This window comes from Pinus tabuliformis, chromosome 6, assembly GCF_031772625.1.
Source record: "Pinus tabuliformis cultivar Carrire ecotype Pingquan chromosome 6, CPIR1, whole genome shotgun sequence".
Classification (NCBI taxonomy): domain Eukaryota; kingdom Viridiplantae; phylum Streptophyta; class Pinopsida; order Pinales; family Pinaceae; genus Pinus; species Pinus tabuliformis.
The window spans coordinates 777,901,766-777,927,687 of NC_142292.1; the positions used below are offsets into that span (position 1 = coordinate 777,901,766).

The 25,922-nt window shown below is 35.4% G+C and overlaps 2 protein-coding genes across 2 annotated transcripts; both read left to right on the top strand.

Moving 5' to 3' along the window:
• The first annotated feature begins 247 nt into the window (after positions 1–247).
• LOC149261037 (uncharacterized) lies at positions 248–1,174 on the top strand. The gene has a single exon (XM_089367329.1). The coding sequence runs from the start codon at positions 248–250 to the stop codon at positions 1,172–1,174; it is 927 nt and encodes a 308-aa protein (XP_089223455.1).
• Positions 1,175–2,731: 1,557 nt separating this feature from the next.
• LOC149261038 (uncharacterized) lies at positions 2,732–3,079 on the top strand. Its single transcript, XM_089367344.1, has one exon. It carries the CDS (start codon positions 2,732–2,734, stop codon positions 3,077–3,079), a length of 348 nt encoding a protein of 115 aa, XP_089223470.1.
• The last annotated feature ends 22,843 nt before the right edge of the window (positions 3,080–25,922 follow it).

Here is a 25,922-nt window from a genome sequence, read left to right on the forward strand (position 1 = left end):
AAGTCATTGGGATGGCAGTCTACACCCAAAAGACACTAAAAAGAGAGGAAGAAAAACAAATCTCCAGCGAACAATCGAGATTGGGAAAATCCTGGTAGATTCAGGCAGGTATGCTAAATTGATGAAGTACTACAAGCCCTCTATCAATAGTTGAACCATGAAGCTAGTATCTTGGAATTTAAGAGGGCTTAACAGCCCTGGAAAACTCAAAATGTTAAAAAAAATGATTAAAATGGAAAAGCCGCAGATGTGCTTTCTCCAGGAAACCAAGTGTAACAGCTCTACACTAGGCAGTATACTCTCTAAAGCATGGCCAGGTTGTCACTCGGTTGCAGTAGATGCCTCGGGAGCCTCAGGAGGGCTTGCTATAGTATGGAATACCCAAGTGGTATCCCTCTCAGATTTTCACGCCTCTCATCACCTCATACAGGCGGCCTTTCACATATTGGGTACCAACATTCATGGCAATCTATCAAATATATATTTCCCGCAAGACACAGGAAGCAAAATTGCGCTCCTTGACACAATAGAAGCTCTAAGCAATAACAGGAGGTATCCACTATGGATTGTTGGAGGAGACTTTAACATGATCACCAAAATCGAGCAGAAGAAACGAGGGAGAAGCAGATTGGAACCAGAAGTTGCTCGCTTCAAGGAATTCATCCAAACTGTGTCTCTCATAGATATGCCATTCTGTAATGGTACTTTAACTTGGAGCAATCACAGAGCTAGCAAACACCAAATTGCCTCCAAATTGGATCACTTCCTCATCTCAGACAATGCGGTTCATCTAGGAGGATACATCTCAGCTGCAATACTTGCGTACACAGGGTCAGATCACTGGCCGATCGCTCTACAATGGCAAAGACCAGGTGACTTGACAAAAAGACCCTTCCGCTTTGAAGGGTTTTGGCTTTCGCACCCTACATTCAAAGACTTTGTCAAGACCACATGGGCATCTTTCGTCCCTCCAGAAGGGTCAAAAATGTATCAGTTCCAACAGAAGCTAAGATTTCTAAAAAATCACCTAAAGAGATGGAATAGGGAGACCTTCGGAAACATTTTTAAGGCGCAACAAGAGTTAAATCAGGAACTGGTGGATCTCCAACAAAAAATAATCACAGAGGGGCATACGGAGGCAACCCTGGAACAGGAAAGGCTCATCCACAGCTAGCTCGAGGAAAGGAGGAAGCAGGAGGAAATCTATTGGAGGCAAAAATCACGGGTTAGATGGCTGAAGGAGGGAGAGCGTAACACCAAATTCTTCCACAGAACCACGGTGCAGAGAAGGATGCATAATAACATACCTTTCATCCAGAATCAAGAAGGGGAAAAAGTAGAGAAGCATGAGGATATCGAAGAGGTACACCTCAATCACTTCCAGCATGTCCACCATGAACATGTAGAAGATCGACAACAGGCTATTGGAAAAATAATCAGCAATGTGCCAAAGCTCATCATGGAGGAACACAATGAGCTTCTCCTACGCCCTATTCTCCCCCAGGAAGTGGATGAGGCAATGTCCCAGCTTAAAGAAGGAAAGGCCCCTGGCCCAGATGGATTCACCACCACGTTCTTTCATGCTTTCTGGGATATGATAAAGCTGGAGGTTTGGCAGATAGTAGAAGAATCAAGGGCCCTACGCTGGCTACTTCCCTCCCTCAACTCCACCTTCATCACTCTCATCCCTAAAGAGGAGGATTCTATCACCCCTGATAAATTCAGGCCAATAGCACTCTGTAACGTCATTTACAAAGTCATATCTAAAGTTATTGCAAACAGGCTAAATCCCCTCTTACCTCTGCTCATCTCACCGGAACAGTCGGGGTACGTGGAAGGACGACAGATAATGGATGGCATTCTCCTCACGCACGAGATAATTCACTCCCTCAAGCACTCAAAGCAAGCAGGTATGTTACTCAAGCTGGATCTCTCTAAAGCTTTCGATAAACTCAGCTGGACATATATTCAACATATGTTAAAAGCTTTTGGATTTTGCTCCATGTGGATCCGCTGGATCATGAGTCTAATTACATCCACTCACTTTTCCATCCTAGTGAACGGTATCCCCTCCCACCCCTTCAAACCCTCTCGAGGTATTAGGCAAGGGGACCCCCTATCCCCCTTCCTATTTGTTCTTATGGCTGAGGGTCTAGGTCGTCACATCAAACACGCCCTCCATTCTCAACAGCTCAAAGGCATTTCTGTTCACAACACCCCTGCCACCTCTCATCAGCAGTTCGTTGATGACACCATGCTATTTGGCTACCCCTCTGTCCAGGAAGCCTCATGCCTAAAAACCCTTCTCAATGATTTCTCTGAAGCCTCTGGCACCAATGTCAACTGCTCCAAATCGCAGATTTTCTTCTTTCACACTCCTCCTTCTGTCAAATCTGCTGTCACTCGCATTCTGGGCTTTCCCTCTGCAACCCTCCCCTCAAAATATCTCGGATTCCCACTCATAGCCTCTGCCATAAAGCATCTCGCATGGCGCTCTCTCCTAGAGAAGCTTGATTCCCGTCTCAACCTTTGGACATACAGATCTCTTAATTTAGCAAGTCGTGTGGTGCTCATCAAGTCTGTCCTTCAGGCCATGCCTCTTTACCTTTTCTCAATCCTTGCAGCGCCAAAATGGGTTCTAAAAAGAAAAAGGAACCTCTAGCGTGACTTTCTTTGGGGAAGCTCGACAACTAATCACAAGTGGGCACTGGTTAAATGGACCACTATCTGCATGCCCAAAGACAAAGGTGGCATCGGGCTTAGGGACCCAGAGTACAACAATTCCATTATGAACGCCAAGATTTGGTGGCAATGGGTCACTAATCCAGAAAAGCCTTGGGTAAAAATCTGGACAGCCAAATACGCCAACAATAGACCTCAGGAAGAGCTCATCATATTTACTCCTACTGAAAATGGGTCGCTAATCTGGAATGCGGCCAAACAGCACTATCAGCTAATTCAGCAGCACAGCTTCTGGGAAATAAAGAATGGTCGCACGGCAAGATTCTGGACAGATGCATGGAACCAGATGCCCAAGCTTACTAGTGTTCTTCATCCATCTCTGATACCAGACAGGTAGGAGCAGCAGCAGGAAAAAATCCAACAATTTTGGACGCAGGAGATGGAGCATGGATTCAGGAAATGGAGACAGAGTAACCATATACTCAATAGCACAAATACCAGGGAGGCAGAAGAGTTGGAGAAAGAATTAAGGAAAAGAAGCATTAGGCATGATGAAGGCAATGACATCCTCAGATGGGGATACCAACCCAAAGGGACCTACACCACCTCCGAAGCTTACAAATTGGTTTGCAACTTCCCCACTCCTTCAGATCCAATATGGAGCAAAATTTGGGGTCTCGGATCCTGGCCCAAAATCTCCTACTTCCTCTGGCTGGTAGGACATAAAATAATTCTCACATGGGATAAACTAAGGAGACGAAACTTTCATGGTCCTTCTATCTGTCACAACTGCAATCAAAGCGAAGAAATGCTCCAACACCTCTTGGACACTTGCCCTCTAGCCAATCGGTTATGGGAAAAGGTGAGCTTCAGATGCCAAAAAAGATGCAGAGTGGAGAACGACATCATCAACTCCATAAGACAATGGCCACAGAACCCTTACAAAAGCGAGATACTCAACTATCTATGGAACATCATCCCGGGAATAGTCCTATGGAACATTTGGAAGGAAAGGAACAAACGTATATTCAAAAACAAGCGCTCTCCAAATGAAGAAATTTGGAACAGGCTACATGGGAATCTCAAAGAAACGATGTCGCTTCGATCATGGACAAAGGAGGATCTCCCCTCTACAGATAATGAGAAAAACATTCTTGACAACTGGCAATTGCATCTGCCTCAAGAATTTCCCAAGAATGGCCCTTCTAAAAGCAGCATCAAGGACAACAGCCTCTGGAACGCCCCCCCTAAATACTCATACAAACTCAACTTTGATGGGGCTTCCAAAGGTAATCCTGGAGCAGCTGGATTTGGAGGAATATTGAGGAACCATGAAGGCACTCCTCTGCAGGTTTACTTTGGAAACATTGGGTGGGATACCAACAACTCCGCAGAGCTAGAGGGACTCTGGCAAGGCCTACTGCTCGCCTGGAATCTCAACCTTCAACCCCTGATTGTAGAAGGCGACTCCCAAATCCTTATAAACATGGCTACGCGCATACAGAACGGCTCTCAAGCTAGGAAAGTTGCATCCAGTTGGAGGCTAGAAGCGAGGCTGAATGCTATTGAACAAGATCTGCGCAATAACAGGGCCATCTCCTTCAATCACACAAAAAGAGAGGGTAACAAGGTAGCTGACCTCCTGGCCAACATAGGGGTAGAAAATGAACAGACCCTCCTTTCAGGAAACACGGATATCATTCCAAACAATATCCAGGTTCAGGAATGCGAAAGCCTGATCCAAAGAGATGCAGTTTCCCCGGATGCGGGTGACACGATGGCAAGCCACGAGGAGCCACATGCTAGACATGTGCTGCCTCAGGAGTAAGGTTGGCATTCAATGCCCGTTCACCGCTAAGGAATATATGGTAAGGCTCACTGCAGGTTGGCATTCATTTTTCCATTCAAGTTGTTGGCTCGACTGCAACGAGCAGTTATGGCATTCGAAGATCGAGGTTACGATGCAGTGGTTAGAAAAGGTGATGGAGGGGCTCAGCATAAGCTGCTTCACGCTCAGCGTTCGGCATTCATCGTTCAGGCTGTCGTCTGGTCTTCGGCTCTCCGGGAGACAATACCTGCCGACCCATTGTTTACTGTATGCAATCTTAAGTTGGAAGGGCCTCTGTGGCAATTCCGCCTCTGTGTCAATACCTGCAGCCCGCTCGCCTCTTCTTCAATTCCGCCTCCCTACCCCACTCCGCTCTTTATCCTTGGCGCTCCGGCAAAAATGGTCAGGCCTCGACAGCGATTGCTCAGCCGTCGAGGCTCTGCATGCGGAGGGTCCTCAAGGCCTCCTGTTGAAAATCCTCATGCCCATTGCTGTCGCTACCGTTGCCATCGCTTTATTGTTGCCAATCCTATCCAATCCAGGAAATTCATGGACTCCAGCAGCCCAGACCCTGACTCAGTTCCATCGCCAGCCTTTGGTTCAGCCATTTTTACCTTCAGCAGCACGATGGACAGACCCCGCATCAATGCCCATGTTTCGGTGCTTTTTTTGGAGGAAGCAAAAACCGACAACGAAGAGCTACGCGGCAAAGGGACGCAATAGGGCGAAAGGTCAGAATCTGTCCAGGCCATGCCTAGGAAGGAAGCAGAACAGGCCCCCAGCCTTCCCCAGCCTCGAGAGGCATCCACGTCGAAGAAGGATGACATCAACCTGGAAAATTTGGGTGGTTCCCGATCGTCGAAGAGGAGCTGAAGGAGTAGCTGGTCTTCCGCGCAGCATTTCCCACCCCAACAACACACAGGTTCTACTCTGGTTGTCGGTTTATGTTATCAGGTCTTAATGCTTGTTTGTGTCATGTTTTTTGGGGCCCCTGTGTGGGAAAATGTTGTTGGTAATCTGCTTCCCCTGCGCGGGCTATCTAGTTTGTTATGGTTGCTCTTTTTTGAAGAACAAGGAACCCCTGTGTGGGATGTTCTGGTCAGTTACAGCACCTCTGCGAGGGTGGCTCTTTTTGGTCTCTCATAGTCCAGAGTGCCAAAATCTGGCTTCTGGGGATGAAACTCTATGATTGTAATGTCTTTCCTGTTACTGTATATAATAGATTAGTTTTTTAGCGAGAAAAAAAAAACATGACTATTATAAACCCTAAAATAAACATGGTTGACCATGGTTGATTTCCATATTAGATTAATCTATTATGATATTGACAAAATCATAAATAGTTGGACAAAGATTTAATCCTTAATATTGGGGTTTTATAAAACCAAGAGATTATTAATATTACAAACCCAAGGCATTAATATTATAAAAAAATGATTAATAAATGCAAGGGATCAATATACCCAAGGAATCAATAAACCCAATGAGCTAATATTAAAAACCCAAATGATTAATAAACTCGAGGAATTAAGTTTCTAAGGTCACGGGATTAATAAAACCAAGGGATTAAATGATAAACCAAAGGAATTATTAATATTAAAAATTTGAAGAATGAAGAAACCCAAGCATTTGATATTATAAACCTAAGGAATTAATAAACCCAAGGGAAAAATATTAGAAACCCAAGGGATAAAAAATGGCAAGGGATCAATATTAAAAACAAAAGGGATTAATAGGAATTAATATTTTAAACCCAATGGATTGATCAACCCATGTGACTATGAATATTATAAACCTAAGGGATCAATAAACCCTAGGGATTGTTAATATTATGAAAGCAACACGTTAATAAATTGAAGGGATAAACATTGTAAACGTAAGGGATTAATATTAAACCTTAGGACTATTATTTAAACCTTAATATTGGGGATTAATAAACCAAAGGAAATAAATGATAAACCAAAGCAATTATTAATATTACAAACTTAAAGAGAGAATAAACCTAATCATTTAATATTATAAACCCAAGGAAATAGTAAACCGAACCTAAGCCCTAAATCCATGGAATCAATATTATAAACATAAATAATGCTATAACACAAAACAATAATAAAAAACATAAACCAAAACCAATATAAGAACCACATTGCAAACCATAAAGCATTAAAACATGATAAATCATCATCACATTAATAATAACACATTTATATCACTACATTATAAACAATAAATAAATTTTAAGCCATAAATACATTGATATCAATACATGAATGTATTAATAGTATAAATCTCAAGAATATTGATATAAACACCTAGAACATGAAAGCCCAACAATAATATTATAAATGTAAACAATATTTTCATTTATGAAAGACGTGAACAAAGTGAAGGGATCCACACAAAAGACCACAACAATCACAAATGCAAGAGAAAGAAATAAAATAGTAACATTGCCATTGGAGCAAAGGAACATAAATGCAAAAAACACATCTAAATTGCACACATTGGATTTAAAGAAGAACAACATAATAGGACATTTTAAGACCAGAGATATACAATTTTGTACATAAAAACAACAACGAGAAAAAAAATTCAATTTAACCAACATTGCAACCACAGAAAGAACATTGAGTCTTAACATATATTTTTTGTTTTCTTTACATCAAATAATTCCACTACAAAATTGAACTTGAAACACTCCATCAAAAGTCATCTATGGAGTGGCCTCTTCCAAAACACAACTAGACTGATGACAAAAGAAGCACCAATTCAAATCAATAGGATAATGATCACGATACTTAACACTTTCCAACCAATTCCTTCTTGTTCTCCTCCCAGACTCCCTCTGGTGCACATGTAACAAGTATTTTACATGTGTTTTCATTTGATCTAGCTCACGAATATGATCATCAATAAAAGAAGGATGGAACCCATGTTTTCTATCAAACTTGTTCCAAATATAGGAAAGAAAACTTATAGCTCCAGCAATATCATGTATTGTTCTAGAATAATAGATGACATCATTATTGTCCATGTCTACATTTGAAAGCCAAATAGCAAAAACAAATGAATAAAGACATGCACATATATATGTATATACATAAAACATAACACCCCATTTGTAATTTATGTTAAAAAACTTAATTTTATAGTGTTACATGAAAAGAAACAATCTAATGTTACATGAACCAAATGATATAAAAATTTCTACAAATATGAGGCTCATTTCACAATGCAATAGAAAAAACCATGGAAATAGAATAAAACCGTGCTGACCAATATTCAAAACCTCAATTTTTACATTTCATGATGTAATATGAATCCACAATATTAATATCAATATGAACTAGTTATAAAAATGATTTTGAATGGTTGGTTCATATAACTCATTGTTTATGTTTGAATGGTTCGTTGCAAAGAAAAGAACAATAGGCACCTAAAAAAATAAGAAAATTGAACAACATGAAAAATGATGTAAACAACTTTCTCAAATATTACTATGAATATGATGAATTTATTAATCTCATAAATATATGAAAATGATTATTATATTAAAAGCAAATCAAGAGGACAATACAAGAAATTCAAAAAACATACTATAAAGAAGGTCAGAATGTCATGAGTTGTATGTCATAGAGATATGGACTTCAATCGCTCCTCTTCTTTCTTCCTAATTGTAACATATGTGCTATATTTCATCTTGGCATAATGTTGAAAGAGAAAGGCGGTGGAATGCATAAACCATCTATTGATTTCACTCTTGATATGGTTGTGAAGGTAAGGCCTTGCTGCTCTTTATTCCCAATATCAACTGACGCTCATTCTAAAGTCAATCTCTATGACTTTTGGATTATAAGAGCCCATGCCATATTCAAATGAATTTGTTTTCAATTTCCTATTATCATTGGTGTGATATGGACAATGTTTGGATTGCTTACATAAAATGGAACACCAACATACTTATCAAAAACAATAGTTGTGAACGTTGGAAGTTGAGGTGGCTTAGATGTAGGCGTATAAAATATATCCTTAACGTAACCAAGTGCACCATTCATCAAGCCAAATTCAACCCATAAATTACATGTAAACATAACACTCTGACCACGACGCAACAAAATTTCACAGTCCAATTGATCATCATCAACACCAATGATTTATGGATGCCTTGAATTCTTAGCAACACATGATGCAATTGGAGAATTTAATGATTCTAACATATGCCTATTATGGAAGGAGACCAAATTATTAGTTGGGAACATGTGAACTTCTGCATTAAATAAGTCTTTTTCTCTAGGATACAACCTCATATCAGTCCGTGACATAAGAAAATTCTAATCTTAAAGAATAGGTTCTACATTTCTTATGTTATTGAGGACTCTACAAAACAAGATTGTTTCTCATTATTCCCTTGTTGGTGAAATATTGTGTCAAGAGTGACAACAATGTTGAATTTGTTCCACAAGTGTTTCCCTGCTGTATTACCTACATACAAAGGCTTACCTCTCATAGGAGGTAGTTGGCCAAGGTCATCCACAAGGATGATGGATCTGCCACCAAAAGGACAATTATTTTTCTCTATAAATTCTTCTGGTAATCGAGTATCTATTTGCATAAACAACCTTGATCCTAGAAAGATCACTTCATCAATCAATATATATCTATCATGTCGCATTTCTTCTTGGAATACTGCAAGTGACTGCCCCTGTAGTGGCTGCATATATTTAGTTGGAATGTTTTATGTATTGTTTTTGCATGTATATTAAAAGAAAATATTTTTGTTGGGGAAAGAAGAAGCAAAGGGCTTCTTCCTTTACTTGACAAATTAGAAAGAGCTTCAAAAATACAATGGATAAGGAAATACTTCCCAGTGCTTGCAGTGCCATGAATAATCATAAGAAGATCTTCACGAATCTCATATTCAACAAAGTGCCTTAAAACAATTTCAAAAGCAAGTCATTGTTTTTCTGACAAAGAATCTGGAGATGCAAATGTTCTATTTGAAAGGTCAACAATATCACCCCTTGATTTTGCATTCCTTATAAACTTAATAGATTCTTCTGCAGAATCATCAGAAATGGTTTTACTTTCCAACTCAACGGATATATCAAAGTCCCTTCGACCAAGGGTGTGAAGATCAAAAACATTCACATCATTTGGTGGAACCAAGTGAGAGAAAATCTGCCATTCTTGAAAATCATCTTCAAGATTCATTTCCTGGTTAGAAAAATCACCATCTTCTTCATCTTAAAAATTGTTTATAATTGATGGATTCTGATCAATATGCCATGCTTGATTCGAAAATTCCTCCAATTTTCAAAAATAATTTCAATTGAAAGGCCTTTCTGCGAGAATGTCATGAAATGGCTTGTACAAGAGCAATTTTGTCCAACAAAAGGTTTCAAATTCCTTTGAAGCCTCACCAAGAATAGAATAAAATTGTGGCCAAACCCGAACAATAGCATGAACACTTATAGGCTTCCATGGATCTTGTTTATGCTTGCTATCAAATGTCCAAGATCTTGTTGTTTCTATTAAAAATAGATGTTCAAGTAAAAAAGGTATCTTCTGATAATGTTGAAAAGAAGTATTCTCCAATGAAAATTGCAAGCCATTCCTTGATATTCTCCTAAAGACCTCTCTTCCAACATTTAAGGAAACAAATTTTTTACTACAAAGAATAAGAAGTAGCTTAAGAAACATATGGCACGTTTCTTATGCTCTAATGTCATTATCAACAATCGTTTCTGCAAGAAATCTTCTATATGCACATAAAGCATGATCCTCAGAGCCAACAAAATTTGAATTTATAGTTAACATATGATGACAACTTTCATACCTTTTTTTTGCTTTTGATGCATACATAGAAATATATTTCAAGACAACATAGCAAGAAAGCACTGGTTGACAAACAACATTTGCACGCCACAATGTTAGAAGGTCAATGTTATATACATTAAGCCTGTCATCATTTCTTGCTAGCTCATATTTTTTCCTTCCTTGATCATCTATAATTAATCTTGATTCATCATGAAGATCCCATGGAGCATTGTACCGACATGTCAGAATACTGCCTTTTTTGTGCAAACAAGAATCTACAGTTCACTTTGTGTGCCTTTGGACACAATTTAACAATTTTTCGTAATCATTATAAGGATTACAAGAGGAAATATGACCAGTATTCAATAGGCAAGGGTCATCATTGAGGCTTCGTGGAACCATTATGTTGCGATGATGTATGTCACGTGGATTCCATGTAGTTACATATTTTTCAAAGAATACCTTTGTAAGTTGTACATCAAAACCATTTGACCAATCAAGTATTTCCATGTCAAGAGCCCCATCTAACCATAGGAGACCATGGATATGTTTTGAACCTCTATGTTGCCACTCATATCTAAAAAGAATGAAGATATAGCTACTACAAACAATCTAAATAGAATCATAATAAAAGTTGACAAATTATAGAAAACAATTCAACAACACAAAACTATACCATAAGTCTTTAGCTTTAAGATATTTTTGGATAACTGCCTCTTGAAAAATATTGAATATATGGTGCATAAATGTCACAACAATATGAGGGTAGTGTATAACATTCTCAATTTTCATATGATGCTCATTTAAAGAACGAGAATGTGAATGTATGGGCATGAGGTTATGCAACTCTGGCCACTTTGTGTCAGCTGCACTCAAAGTAAAAAATTAAGATGGACATCCTAACTGAGTAATCATGTTAGTCAATTCAGCTCAACAATTAGCCCAATATGCCCTTGTACCTCTCAGACAAGAACCAAACTGCGTAAGATGCTCAAACAACTTATTATTTGGTAAATCAAATAGTTGATGACGCAACTCTTCAATTGTTGTAGGTGAGTTATCATGTAAATATTTCTTTACAAAAATTGTCACAGTTTCTCGGCTTTGATGCCGCATTATCATGTTCAATAGGTAATATCAAAAGCGAGGATGGCTTCCAAATCTTTGATCATAGTACTTAAGAAGATGCAGTGCATACTCATGAAGTTCAAAACTATAAATACGTGGTTGCAATCAATCAGCATCGCCAGTGGGGAACAAAGTTAGGAATGCAATATCTAATAACCCCTCTATATTATATTCATTCACTAGAGAGGTTCCAATACTAGGCCAATCCATGTCTTGAACATGTGAAGAATGAACGTTATCCAGAAATGCTGTAATTTCTTCCACCTCTCTTTATTTGTTTGGTAGGCGAGAAATAAAAGAAGAAGGATGAGAGGGAAAATGCTCACCATAAGACCATTCATTATTAGTTTCATTGATCTCAGATTATTCAATATCACAATCAAAAAATTTAAGCCTGGAGGAGACATCTGTTGATCTTTCGTGCAAAGCATTCACTAAATCATAGTCAATTACAACATCTTGATAATATTGATCATGTTGGATTTTGAAAATTAATGCAACCATCACTCGATATCTTTTGACATAGCATTCATAATATTTAGACTGAGCGGCATGTTTCCTCACAATTAGAAAGTCAATATCTTCAACATGTTAGGGAAGACTTTGTACAATTGTATAAATATCTTGAGGAAAGCTAATTGTATGACCACTATACTTATATGGCCCACCTCAAGCATGTGTCACTTGAAAAATGCGATTCACACGTGCTGAATTTCTTCAACTTGAGTAAGAACTATTAAAATATGAGGTTGCTCATTAGGATCCATGTTATTATATCGAAAAAAATGATGGGCTCCTCTTTCACTATTACATCGCCTGCAAACAGGTCCTTGAGAATGTCTCACAACTTGGATTCTGGGACATGATTCTTGGAAAATGTGGCACATTTGGACAACTAACAAGCTATCTATCTTTGCTTGAAATCTTTTATGCACCGCAATCATTTTTTCATCAAAATGAATATGATCTCTATTGGCCAAACCATGTTGAAAACCATTTGGAAGAGTTAATTTTCTTCTAACATGTACTTCATCCTCGGGAACATGAGATTCCCTTTGCAAATTTGAAGCATGTGGAATGGATCTATGAGAAGGTCTTTCCAAATTTATGGTCTGCATTTCACAAACCTTAGAGGATGTAAAGGTCTCTTTTTCATAAAAGACTTTAAAATTTAATTCCCAACTAATTATAAATAAATAAAAAAAAAAGAATCAAATGCATTAAAAATTTACATTTGTGTCTTGATGTGGATGGGGGTTATGAGATGGTTTCTCTTGGCTTCTAACATCATTGGATGGAAAATTTTGGGATGTAGTTTGTATGCCTCTATTCAAATGAGTTGTTTCCTATTTCAAAAGAATAAAATACGTTATAAAACTAAATTTCCAACAAAGAAATATTCAAAAATGGAAAAGAAATCAAATACATTGAACATCTACATTAGTTTTACAATTTGATGTTTTGGATTCCAATTCTCCAACCTAATCAGGTGAAATCATGGTTTCTCCATAAAAGGTTACAAAATACAATGTCTAAGCAACTCTAAATGAAAAAATGAGAAAAATATAAAATTCACTCAACATTTACATTTGTTTGGCGATGTCGATGAATGCTATGAGATGGTTCCTCTTCACTTCTAACATCAGTAGATGGAACATATATGAATTTAATTTGTATGCCTCTATTGAAATGAGTTGTGTCCTATTCGAAGAAAATAAAATACGCCACAAAATTCAATGTCCAACCAACTAGAAATTTAACAAATGAAACAAAATAAAAAACATTGAAAATTTACATTAGTTTGGCAATTTGATCATCGAGGAGAATGCACAGGAAGGTGATGACATGCTTCATATTCACTTCTCAGATTAGTAGATGGAACACTTTGGGAATTAATTTCTAGACATCTATCAAAATAAGTTGTATCATATTCCAAGAGAATAAAATAACTTATAAGTTTAGTAAAGAAAATTTGTAAATAGAGGAATGTAATAAAACAACCACTATTGCAGAAAAAATCAAAATATTATTGTGTTACCTCCATTGTTCCATTTGAAATGCTATTAGGGATAACTAATTTTCTTGGTGGGACCACACTATTTTGAGAAGCAAGATTGGAAGTTCTGATGTTTCTAGCAACTGGATCAATGGAGCAAAAACAAATGGGTAATTAAACTATCATCCAAATCATCACACATAATGTCATCATCACCTCCACCATGGATGTTTTGCAACCTTTGGTTTTCAAAAAATGCAATTGAACACATGGAAGGGTTAGGGTGGACATTTTCATCCACGTTATCGATATTATGTCCTCCCCAATTGTAAGGTGTTTCCCCAATGTTATGAACATTTTGAGGAGAGCATCGAACAACAAGGTTATGCAATGAGGAGCATATTCTGATAATGAACTATCAACTGGAAATGTTCTTTCCATTATATCATCCATAGTACGATAGTTACGAGGAATTATAAAACAATTTTCAAGAGTGGCTTCACTCTTTCTTCTATGATATTTATCTCTCCTATGCTCATTTATGGCATCCTTATTTTGTTGATACCGTAAACAATGACTTTCATTATACCTCTCACGTGATTCTGGTGACAAATTTCATTTTCTTGTACGCTTGCTTGGGCCTTTAGATGAAATGTCTAAAATGAATAATAAAATACTCATTATGGAATCATAAACGTGGAACATAGAGAATATCTAATATAAAGAAGCACGAAGGAATGAAAAGGGCACAAGCTTTTTTTGGAAATTGTAAGAAAACATAAAAAGTGTATATGTTATTTTTTCCGGCCATATAACTTATTAAAATGCATAAGGACTTTTCCAAATGGCTAAAAACAAAAATGAATTTTTCAAAATGGCTAAAAACATAAATGAATTCTTCCAAATGGCTTAAACAAAATAGTCTAAATTTCCATGTATCATATTAGAATCAAAACAAAACCCATATTATTGGGACACAATTCTAAGAATGATATGACTTGGAAGTATATCTAAAAATTTGGAACTATATACTATCAAAATATAAACACAAATACTAAAATCTACATAAAGATATAACATTGTTTGAGAATCAATGACAAAAACCAATACAAATAACATGTATACCATAACTCATAGCAATTATAATTATACAACCAAATAAAAATGCATAACATTGAGACACAAGAACATTGAATTAAGAAAAATTCAGGGGAAACAATATGAAATATTTGACATCATAAATTTACCAATGTGAAATATTTTACATCATAATTTTAAAGTATTACGATAAAGACCCATAGTGTGCATAGAGACAAAAATGGAATTATTTTCCACATCCATAGAGAGTATATAAAATGGAAATATTTATAGGAACTCCTAAGAATACTAATATCCTAAGAATCCATATCCATATCCAATGGTGGAATCTCATCAACAGAATCCATATGGGAAGAAATTACAAAAACATTTCCATACTCAATCAATCATCATTGCTATAAACAAACACAAAAGAATGAAAAGGGCACAAGTTATTTTTTGGAAATCATAAAAAAAAACATAAAAGGTGTATATGTTATTTTTTCCAACCAAATAAACTTATCCAAATGTATAAGGCTTTTTCCAAATGGCTAAAAACAAAAATGAATTTTTCAAAATGGCTAAAAACATAAATGAATTCTTCCAAATGGATTAAACAAAAAAGTCTAAATTTCCATGTATCATATTAGAATCAAAATAAAACCCATACTATTGGGACACAATACTCTAAGAATGATATGACTTGGAAGTATATCTAAAAATTTGGAACTATATACTATCAAAATATAAATGCAAATATTAAAATGTACATAAAGATATAACATTTTTTGAGAATCAATGACAAAAACCAATACAAATAACATGTATAACATAACTCAACAACTATAATTATACAAAAAAACAAAAACGCATAACATCGAGACACATTTATATGTAATTAAGAAAACTTTAGGGGAAAGAATATGAAATATTTTACATCATAAATTTACCAATGTGAAATATTTTACATAATTATTTTAAAGTATTACGATAAAGATCAATTGTATGTACAAAGACAAAATGGAAATATTTTTCACAACCATAGAGAGTATATAAAATGGAAATATTTATTAGAACTCCTAAGAATAATAATATCCTAACAATCCATATCCATATCCAATGGCAGAATCTCAACAACAGAATCCATACTAGGAGCAATTGCAAAAAACATTTCCATACTCAATCAAATCATTACAATCCTCTAGCGTTGGGTACCAAAACCCAAACATTTGTTCACCAGTTGAATTATCAATATCTATTGGAAAATAGATGCCAGTCATCATGTCATATAATATGAAAGGAACTTCACTGTAGTTTCACATAAGAACGAGACCATGGACTGTTCGAAATGGAATATAACCAGGACATTTTCTATTTATGTTTGCAGAAATTTCTTCCAACAACTTCCATCTGAAACCCCAATCATCTTCAAAGTAGTCAATTACTTGTTCAATGCACAGTTGACCAAATTAGAAATGATATAATTCTTCAATTGGCCATACAGAAGTGGAGCCATCATTGGCAAGGCATATCAATTGATCCATGTATATTGCAAACGACATACATCGTATGTCAGTGATCGATACCAAGGATAAACCCCATTCCTTTTTTATTACATCAAACCAGTAGATTATATACGCATATCGAGGATAATCTTCATATTCCTTGTCAAGATACAACCAAAACAATTTACTTTTATAAAACACGCCATTCTTAGGGGCTGAAGTGCCACCAAATGGAACATTATCCCTTTTCCATACCCTATCAAGACTACTACAAACATAAAATTTACACTGCATTTTGTCATACATATGTTTTAGAACAACCTAGTCATATTTTTAACTGCTTACATTTTCCAATAATGAAAAGAATCCCCACTCTCCAATTCGTATTGGCCCTATGTTCTTAAAGGCCTTTGTAAATGTATTCATTACGAAATAGTCGAGTGTATGGGAGCATTCTGTTGGTAAGGATAAAACCACCATTGGTCCAATAGTAGACTCTACTCTGTATCTTGAATATATGAATCACAAATTAAATTGGGATATGTGTCCATTCTGATTAAGATATTCTCCAGAAAAATAATTGTCTTCACTATTGAGGAAAGGAACCATAAATCCAAATTCATTTGTAGAGACATGCTTGGAACTTAACAACAAAGAAGGGTTTGGAAAAACATTCTTCCATTTCTTACAAACAATGTTAAACTTTATCACAACTGATAAAGGCCACTAGAGGAAGACAAGTTCAAGAATTTCTAATGGAAGACAACTCCAAATAGATGGACCCATGATCAAACCATGAAATCACCTAATAGAAACAAAAAGAAAACACATTTGATATCAACAAAATAGTTTAATGTTGAATAAAATTAAAAGTAACATACATACATAATTTATGATTTACACATACAGAAAAACTTCACATATACACATTGTATAAAATCAAATGAGCGATGATAACATTATTACAACACCAAACAAAATTCCACAATTTTTTAAACCTAATCTCTCTAACCGAGGATTATTAATGTTAGTAAACCTATAATTATGTTTATATTAAGGTCTATGTTTAATATATTTTTTTCTGTATAAAGACTATTCTATTAAATAGATAAAAGGAAAAAATATTTACAGAGAGGATTGAACCTATGAGGGGGCCGTAGCCTGCCCTCCGCCAAAAAGACTATTGCAGGTAGCAAGCTGCATTCCTTTTACAAAAATGAGAGTCATAGCAGCGAGAATTGTAGTGAGCTTGAGAGACCGAAAACTAAACTGTTCTATAGGTGATCGAAGCTTCAGAGGTAGTTGATCACTTACAAAAATGTTGTCCTTTAAAACTGCTATTACAAAAAGATTCAAAACCAGACTTATGACCTGAAGACTATAGTATTTCATGTTGATATCAAAATAAGTTGTAGACATGCACATAATGAACCATGGGAACTTCACACGAGTACCAGAAATTAGAAGATAGATTGTTGTCATGACACTGGAGCCAGAAGTCTTTAAACCTGCGGAGGAGAGCCTGTCGCGTCCACGTTTGCCTGGTTGGGGGAGCCAATCCAGGTCACCATTACATTGTCTTCAACTTCCATCATACTGCCTTCTGGAGGAAGAACAAGATTCAGAACACTTCCAAAGAGGCGCGCTGGCTCACAAGCTAGAATTTGCTCTTGTGGTGAAGCTGGCTGGGGTTGAAGATCTTCCTGAAGGCCCTCCTCGTGCTGCATGGAAGTGTCATTGAGGACAACTCCAGCCATGTCACCCTGACAGTCACTTGAATTTTGAGACTGGGACTGAGCCCTGGAGGTTTCATCTAAGCTTGTAAGCTCATCTTCCTCCTCCGAGAAGATAACAGTAATAGTGGCTGAGATTAGAGGCTTATTGAGCCTTCTTCTAAACTTGAACCGGGTCGTTTGAAAGGAGCTATTTAGAGAGGGCCGAGAATGATCAGAGGGCGGAGAGGATGGAGAGGCAGAGGCTAAAGGAATGATGCGTTGAGGGGCAGAGCCACCACGACCCCGAGAACCTCCACGAGAGCCTGAATTACTACCACGCCGGGGGACACCGCGTCGACGAGCCATTACAGGATGCGCAGGCAGCTTGGGTGAGCAGGGAGACTGAAGCTGGGAGTAAGGCGGCCAGACACAGGCTGAATGGACCCAGTTCAAGGACCAGACACCTGCGAGGTAGACCCAAATGCAAGACTCGCCACAGATGGAGTAGACCAGTTGAAGAAACTAGGCACAGGCAGAATGAACCCAATGAGTGGACCAGACCCTGGCTGAGAAGACCAAATCAATAAAATAGACACAGGCGGAGAAGACCAAATCAATAAACCAGACACAGGCGGAGAAGACCAACTCAATACACCAGACACCGGCGGAGAAGACCAAATCAATATACCAGAAACAGGTAAATTGAGACCGGTTAAGAAGCCAGAGGGGCTTCCATACACCCTGAGCTGCGCAGGGGTGCTGAAGGCAAAACAAACAGAGGAAAACCAGATTACCAATGCCTGAAGAACTTGAATCGAATGAGCCATGATTAAATCCCTTACCTGTAGACCTCGAGCCGAATGAACCATAAATGCCTTGATATCACTTACTGTGAATTGCCGGATCCGTCCAAGTGGGTGGACAGCTGCCTCTGTCGCATGCAATGCGATTAACACGCAGTTAATACACCCGCATCTGGGTAGGTCTATGTTTAATATTAATGCTATAATGTTTCTACAAATATATTTATAATATCAAATAAAAAAAACTCATTAGGTAGGTTTCCGTCAAGGACAACACCTAATTCACAATGCCAACAAAAAATTGCCTAGAAAACACAATTTTATATTTTTGTTGGACTACACTATTTTCTAGTGTGTTAAGGATAAAACATGTTAAACCTAAACTAAAATTTTTAATATAATGTATCTAGAAATATCAAATTAAAATGATATTATTAAATTTCTAAAATAACACATTCATATATATTTATTTTTCCATATTTAAAATTACTCTAAAATCATTTAACTTATTTATTAATAAAACAATAGATTGTTAATATCATAAGATAATCCTTGTATTGGACAACAATAATATCACAACTTAATCATTGTAATGGACCATGTTAATATCTACATGATTATGACTATGTGGTATATGGAGGCTAAATTAATAAAGATTAAGAAATTTAAATAATAAAAATCACATTCATATTTTTAATTATTTATCTTTCAAAACTTAATGATATTTAATATCGATATTATAATAGTAAGACACAATGGTTGGCTCTAAACCTAAACTATTTTTTTTTAATATAATGAACTTAGAAATATCAAATTAAAATGATATTATTAAATTTCTAAAATAACATATTCCTATATATTAAATTTTTAATATTTAAAATTACTCTAAAATCATTTTTCTTATTTATTAATAAAACAAAAGATTGTTAATATCATAAGATAATCCTTGTAATGGACTCTATTAATATGACAACTTAATCATTGTAATGCACTACATTAATATCTACATGATTATGATTATGTGGTATATGGAGGTTAAATTAATAAATATTAGGAAATTTAAATAATAAACAATCACATTAGTATTTTTAATTATTTATCCTTAAAAATTTAATGATATTTAAGATCTATATTATAATAATAAGTCACATTTGCTGGATCTAAACCTAAGCTAAATTTTTTAATATAATGAATCAAAAAATATCAAATTAAAATTATTATTAAATTTATAAAAGAACACATTCATATATATTAATTTATTCGTATTTAAAATTACTCTAAAGTCATTTTACTTATTTATTAATAAAGCAATAGATTGTTAATATCATAAGATAATCTTTGTGATGGGTTGCATTAATATCAAAACTTAATCATTGTAATGCACTAGGTTAATTATTTGAATTTCTTAATATTTATTAATCCATATTTGAATTTCTTAATATTTCTTAATCCATATTTAACCATTCAAGTAAATTAATTAATTATTTAAGTTCTGAACCAATTGCTTTGGGTCTAAAACATCAATATTGGGTAAATTTCCCAACCAATTATTTTTGATGAGATTCTTCCCTTCTGAAATACTTTCCTAGTTATCCAAAATTTCAACATCTTTTACATAAATATCTATTATTTTTTATTTGAGTAAATATTTTAGGAAAAATGTAAATGCACCATTGAATTTGATATCTAATGCTTTTTTATTATATATGTAAATAGTGTTATTGTAGAGTTTATTGAATTTAAGTTGGATATTGAAGGATATTGAAAAATAAAATGTTTTCTACTAGATTCTAGAGCTGAAAAGTTATTTGTTTAAAATGTTCATGGGATATGCATCTATAAATCTATGTACCAATTCATTATTTATGTACTTGCTCTCTAGTATTTATTTCTCAAACTCATTCTTGATACTCATATGAGTGTTGTTGTTGTTGTTGAATTAAGTTTGGTAGAGATGTTGTAATGTCATGTTTTAATGTTGTAATATCTTGTTTTATTTTGTTATGTTCTATTTTGACTAGATCAATTTACATAAACATAAAAATCAAAATAAAACTAAAATAAAAATAAAATAAAATAATTAGTTTAATATTAATAATTTTTGGATTCTAGATTCTCTATCCAAGATCTAGTGGACTGCATTTTTATTTTAAAATATAATATAATAATTTTATATTTTTCAATAAAATTACTAATCAATAAAAAAATTATTAATATAATGAAAATAAAAAATTAAATTAAATAATATTGTAAAATCTATGGATATTTCCCGATCAATTAAACCCAGTAATCTTGATGGGTCAAAATAAATATATAAAATTTGAAATTAATTAAAAAAAAAAGTTAATACGATTAAAAATAAAATAAAATTAATATAATAAAACCGACATGAATTTAATAATTTTTGGATTTTAGATTCTGTCTATCCAAGACACAATGGACTGCGTTTTTATTTTAAAATATAATATAATATTTTTATTTTTCAATAAAATTACTAATCAATAAAAAATAAAATATTAATATAATGAAAACTAAAAAGTAAATTAAATTAATTTTGTATAATCCATCGATATTTCCTGATCAATTAGACCCCATAATCTTGATGGGTCAAAATAAATATATAAGATTTGAAATTAATTGAGAAAATAAAATTAATATGATTAAAAATAAAATAAAATTAATATAGTAAAACGAGTAAGGGTATCCATTATACAAACCCTAAAAGATTCGCCATCATTTTGATTGGCTGAAAATAAATATATAAAATTTAAAATTATTAAAAATATATATTAACATTAATATAATTAAAATTAATGTATAAATAAAAAATAAATTGTAATATATGATTACATTTCTAAATCCATTCTACAAGCGCTGGGAGATTAGATGGATCATATTTAATTTGATTTTCCCCTCTATAATCCCAATGCATACTTCATGGATTATATAATGAACATTAGCATCATCATGCAAGTGTTCCTTTCATTTACAATTTACATTTATTCAAGACTATTTCACCAGAAAAAAAAATTATAAATTCATATTATTATAAAATCAAAGTTTTAATAAATCTATTAGGTTTGTGTTAAATATTTGAACATAGTCTTGAAACAATTCTGTGAGGTATCAATATTGTTCTAGTAACCAACTTCATTTCACACAGCCGTGTGGTGAAGATAGAAGGTTTTTCATGCAAAATTGATGCAAGCCTGAAGCTTGCATTACCCAGGAACTTTCTCCCTTTAACATATAAAGCATGCACCTCAAATAATTGCCCAATTCACTTGTACACGCGGCAATTTTCTCCCATTTAGATTTGCAGGAGCTTGTAATTTCACATTCCTGGCAAATTCACATCTATGCCATTTATGCGGTATCTTTTCTGCAAATTTAACTTCAACCATGATTATCAACATGCTCATGTGTTTATACACATCCTCCAACTACAGTCTATATTCTCAATCCAATTTAGAGACTTCATTTCAATCCCAATGTCAAATCTTGTACATGCTCATTAATCCAATAAACATGACCAAATGCGCAATTATTAATTTGACATTATTTTAAGCAATGGAATGCTTAGACTAATCCTTACTCAAATGCGCCCTTTTCAAACATTCAGTCATTCAGATTTTGAAAATCTGTCTTCAATCTCTATTTAATACAACAGAAGACATTCTTACCACTTTCCAAGATGTAGTCGAATTCATCAATTGCTTTTCTGATTACTTGGATGCCTTTCACCTTGATATGCCCTTACTACCATACTATTCTGCGTTTCTGTATCAAATTGCCAGCGTCCTTACTGTGCCTTTCACATCTTTGAAAATGAATCTTCAACTCATTATCAAAACAGCTTCAAATATACAGTACTGCGTTTCATTCGGCAACTCATTCACATATCTGCAAAACGCAATGATGCCCAACCATAATGTTAACACATGTTTGTAAATGCGCTTACCTCTCATTTAGAATGTGCCTCGCCTGCTCCATCCATCAGAAAATGTTCAACACAGCAATTTATGCTGCAATACCACAGATCGATTTCAAAATTTACTGCAAGTTAATTTCCATCATAATTTCTTCATTTTGCATTTCAATACATCATTGTTTCGTTGCCAATGGACAGATTGTCCGGTCATTTGATAGAACTCTGCGTTTAATACCAGAACTCTACGTTTTTTATTAATTTCAGTTTCCAATTACCAGATTCAATTCTGGTTCCACACTTCAACAAATCGATTGTGCTATGATTTACGCAATTGGTTATTGTTTTAACACGCTCTGCATACCTTTTACCTCTGAATTTTTATACAACGTGCAATCCTTCTTTCAATTGCAGTCGAGCCACCATCTAAACAGCGTTCAGTTTAATAATTCAACCAATGCATTCATTCCGGAATTGTGAATATTGTATCTTCTAATGACAGCGTTCAGGATGACAATACAAACTTATGGATTCAATTTCAATTTGGAATAATCATTACAGCGAATAGGTTACCCTCTGCATTTACCTTTTAATCGATTTCACAACAGCGCCATTTGTTCCAGCTGACACTGTTCCAACAAATGATGCTATTCATTGGTCCTTTTAACGCAAACAACTCTTAATTTCTGAAGCGCTTTCCAATAATTAAAACCTCCTCACAAGTTAGTATCACAATTAATCGATTAAAACTCCAGAATCGATTTTCATACACATTATCAAGCCATTAAAATTAAATGAGAACAACGTTCATCATGTCCTACACTTTCACGGCTTCAATATACCTCTGTTCAATACTGCAGATATTCATATATATATAATCTGCCAATGTGCTGTACAAACAGTGAAATCGACCTTTCCAAACTGGCATTAAAATCTTAACCTACACCGAACTTCGGTTTCATTCCAATCACTGAAAATAAATACAATTCCGCCAATAAAGTTATAAACACATTTATCATAAAAAAATACTTACAATTCTTGTTCTTCCTGGCCAGATATGCAAATCGATGGCCCTTTTTACATAAGCCCTAAGGCTTCCAAGTAGAAAACCTTACACTGTACTCACAATCTCAATGTCCCTTTATCCTCTCAAAAACCCCTCATATTTATACATAGATAATGCATTTAATTCAGTGAAAATATTTCTCCACCCAATCCTCAACTAATCTATATTTCAGGTGTGGACTCAACAAAGTCCTATACATAGAATTCCTAATCTCTAATTTTGCTCCTAAACTATTTCTCTCATATCATTTTAATCAATAAAAGAATATTTACAAAATCCTCACTTTTCCAAATTATCTCCTATTTTATTACAAATAAATTAGTAAAATAATAAAAATGTCACACTCCCCTTTATCACATATTTACAAATGAAAAATGGCCTTGATGCTCCTGCATCAGACACCCAACGTTAAAATTAATCATGATCGCCTGATCATGTGTTCGGATCTGTGTATGCCTGGATCTCATATCTTGTGCTGCAACGTTTCCACTTGCCATTGCTTCTTTTTGATGTTCTTCTCCAGGTTTCCACACTTTATGTTGCATTTCTCCACTGGCTGTGCTCTCACAATCTTTTGTTGTCTTTCTTTTGCCGCTTCTCCTTTGTTTTACTGTCGCTGCCCTCTTTTGGGATTCTTTCATCATCATCCGCCTCATCAGTTCAATTTCTATGTCTAACAGACTTTCTCCGGCATCTTCAATAAAACCTGAATTCACAAAACAATTGTTAGAATAAAAACCATAAGGCTTTAGTGCCCCCATAGATGTTATTGTTGTTAGTGTTGCCTCAGCTGTCACCATAAATGTCGTCCTACATGTTGTTCTAGTTGTCACTATGGATGTTGCGGCCTCCCAAACTTCCTGTCCCTCTGCAAAATTCCTTTGCTCATCATCTGCAATTTCATCTGCAATTTCTTTCTCTGGTTCCAACAACCATTTCAGTGTTTCATTAACATGCCGCAAATTAACTCCAGCATAATCTCCATCTTCCCCTTCGACAATCTTCAGAAATTATCCATCCTCTTCAATATTTGCAAACACTGTAGCAGATCCAAAACTTTGTCCACCAGTCTTCTCTTGGCTATACAAACAAGCCAACTCTTTCTTGTCACCCACGGTAACAAGCCTCTGCTTATGAGACATGATTGTCTCATCTTCTTTCTGCAATTGTTCTCCTCCATCCAAGACAATTCCAAATGATGAATTGTCTTCTTTCTCACCTGTAAACACAATCAAATTGTCAGCATCAAAACCACAAGAGCCAACGGTCTCACTTGTAGATTCAGTCATCCACAGCTCTAAGTCTTCTTCAGGACTCAGAAAATCTATACTGGCTTTCTCGTCAGCTTTCACTAGCAACACTTCAGTATGTTGCTCTAAGTTCCTTTCCAACTCTTTTGTCAGCATATCAGTATGCTGATTTGTATTCACCATGAGACTGTCAGCTAGTCTCTCCTTCTTACCATCATCTGCTCCATAACTGTCATTCATGAGAACTTTCCTGCCTTGCTTCCTCAGCAAATTATCCTGCACATAAGTCCTTTGTCTCTCCAACTCTCTTCTCTGGAGATCTAGTTTCCTATACAATTCAACAACTTCATTAGGAGTAGAACTTGGAAACTTCACACGATTTTCCATACCTTCACCAATTCTTGACCAATCATCATCTGGTCCTTCTCTTTCTGCATCAACATCCTGATTAGACTCCTTCGTCTTCATCTCCTTCTGAAATCTTGATATCTCAGCATCGATCTGAACAGCCTTCAGATTCAATTCTTCTTGAACAAACTCTAAAGCTTGCTCATCTCTTTGTACTGTACCTGCAAACATACACAACTTGTCAGTTTTAAAACCGCAAGACTTTTCAGTCTTGACTGCTCCCTCCAACACATCCTTCTGAACAAATCTCCGTGTGGAATATTCAAATTCCATCTCTGGTTCAAGAACTCTAAGTTTCTTTTTCAACAAGGCAATCACAATTTTCCTCAACCTCCTCTGCAATTGTCGCCAAATCATTCTCTTTCCCTTCAGTGGAAAGATCCAACCTCTATTCTGATTTTCCTACTCTTGCAGCCATTCCTCTAGTACCTGCAATTGTACTTTCATTACTGCAATCTCTCTTTCTCGAACTTCTGCAGTCATCTCATCTCTGTGGCATTCCTCTAAACCTCTTCTCTGATCCTCCATGATCATCTTCTCCATGAGTTTCTCACTCACCATGAGTTGTACTAGCCTTTACGACAGCAATCTCTTCTACTGTCACTTACCTCACCAAGCTCTCCTCACTCAGTCTTTTGGTAAGTACTTGGTTCACTGCCTCTTGAACCTTTTGAGCACTTTCCTCTGCTCTCTCTCTGGGCTATCTCTTCAACTCACCT

Excerpts from the sequence above, each read along its gene's own strand:
- LOC149261037 (XM_089367329.1), top strand. The coding sequence starts at position 248 with ATGTGCTTTCTCCAGGAAACCAAGTGTAACAGCTCTACACTAGGCAGT.
- LOC149261038 (XM_089367344.1), top strand. The coding sequence starts at position 2,732 with ATGCCCAAAGACAAAGGTGGCATCGGGCTTAGGGACCCAGAGTACAAC.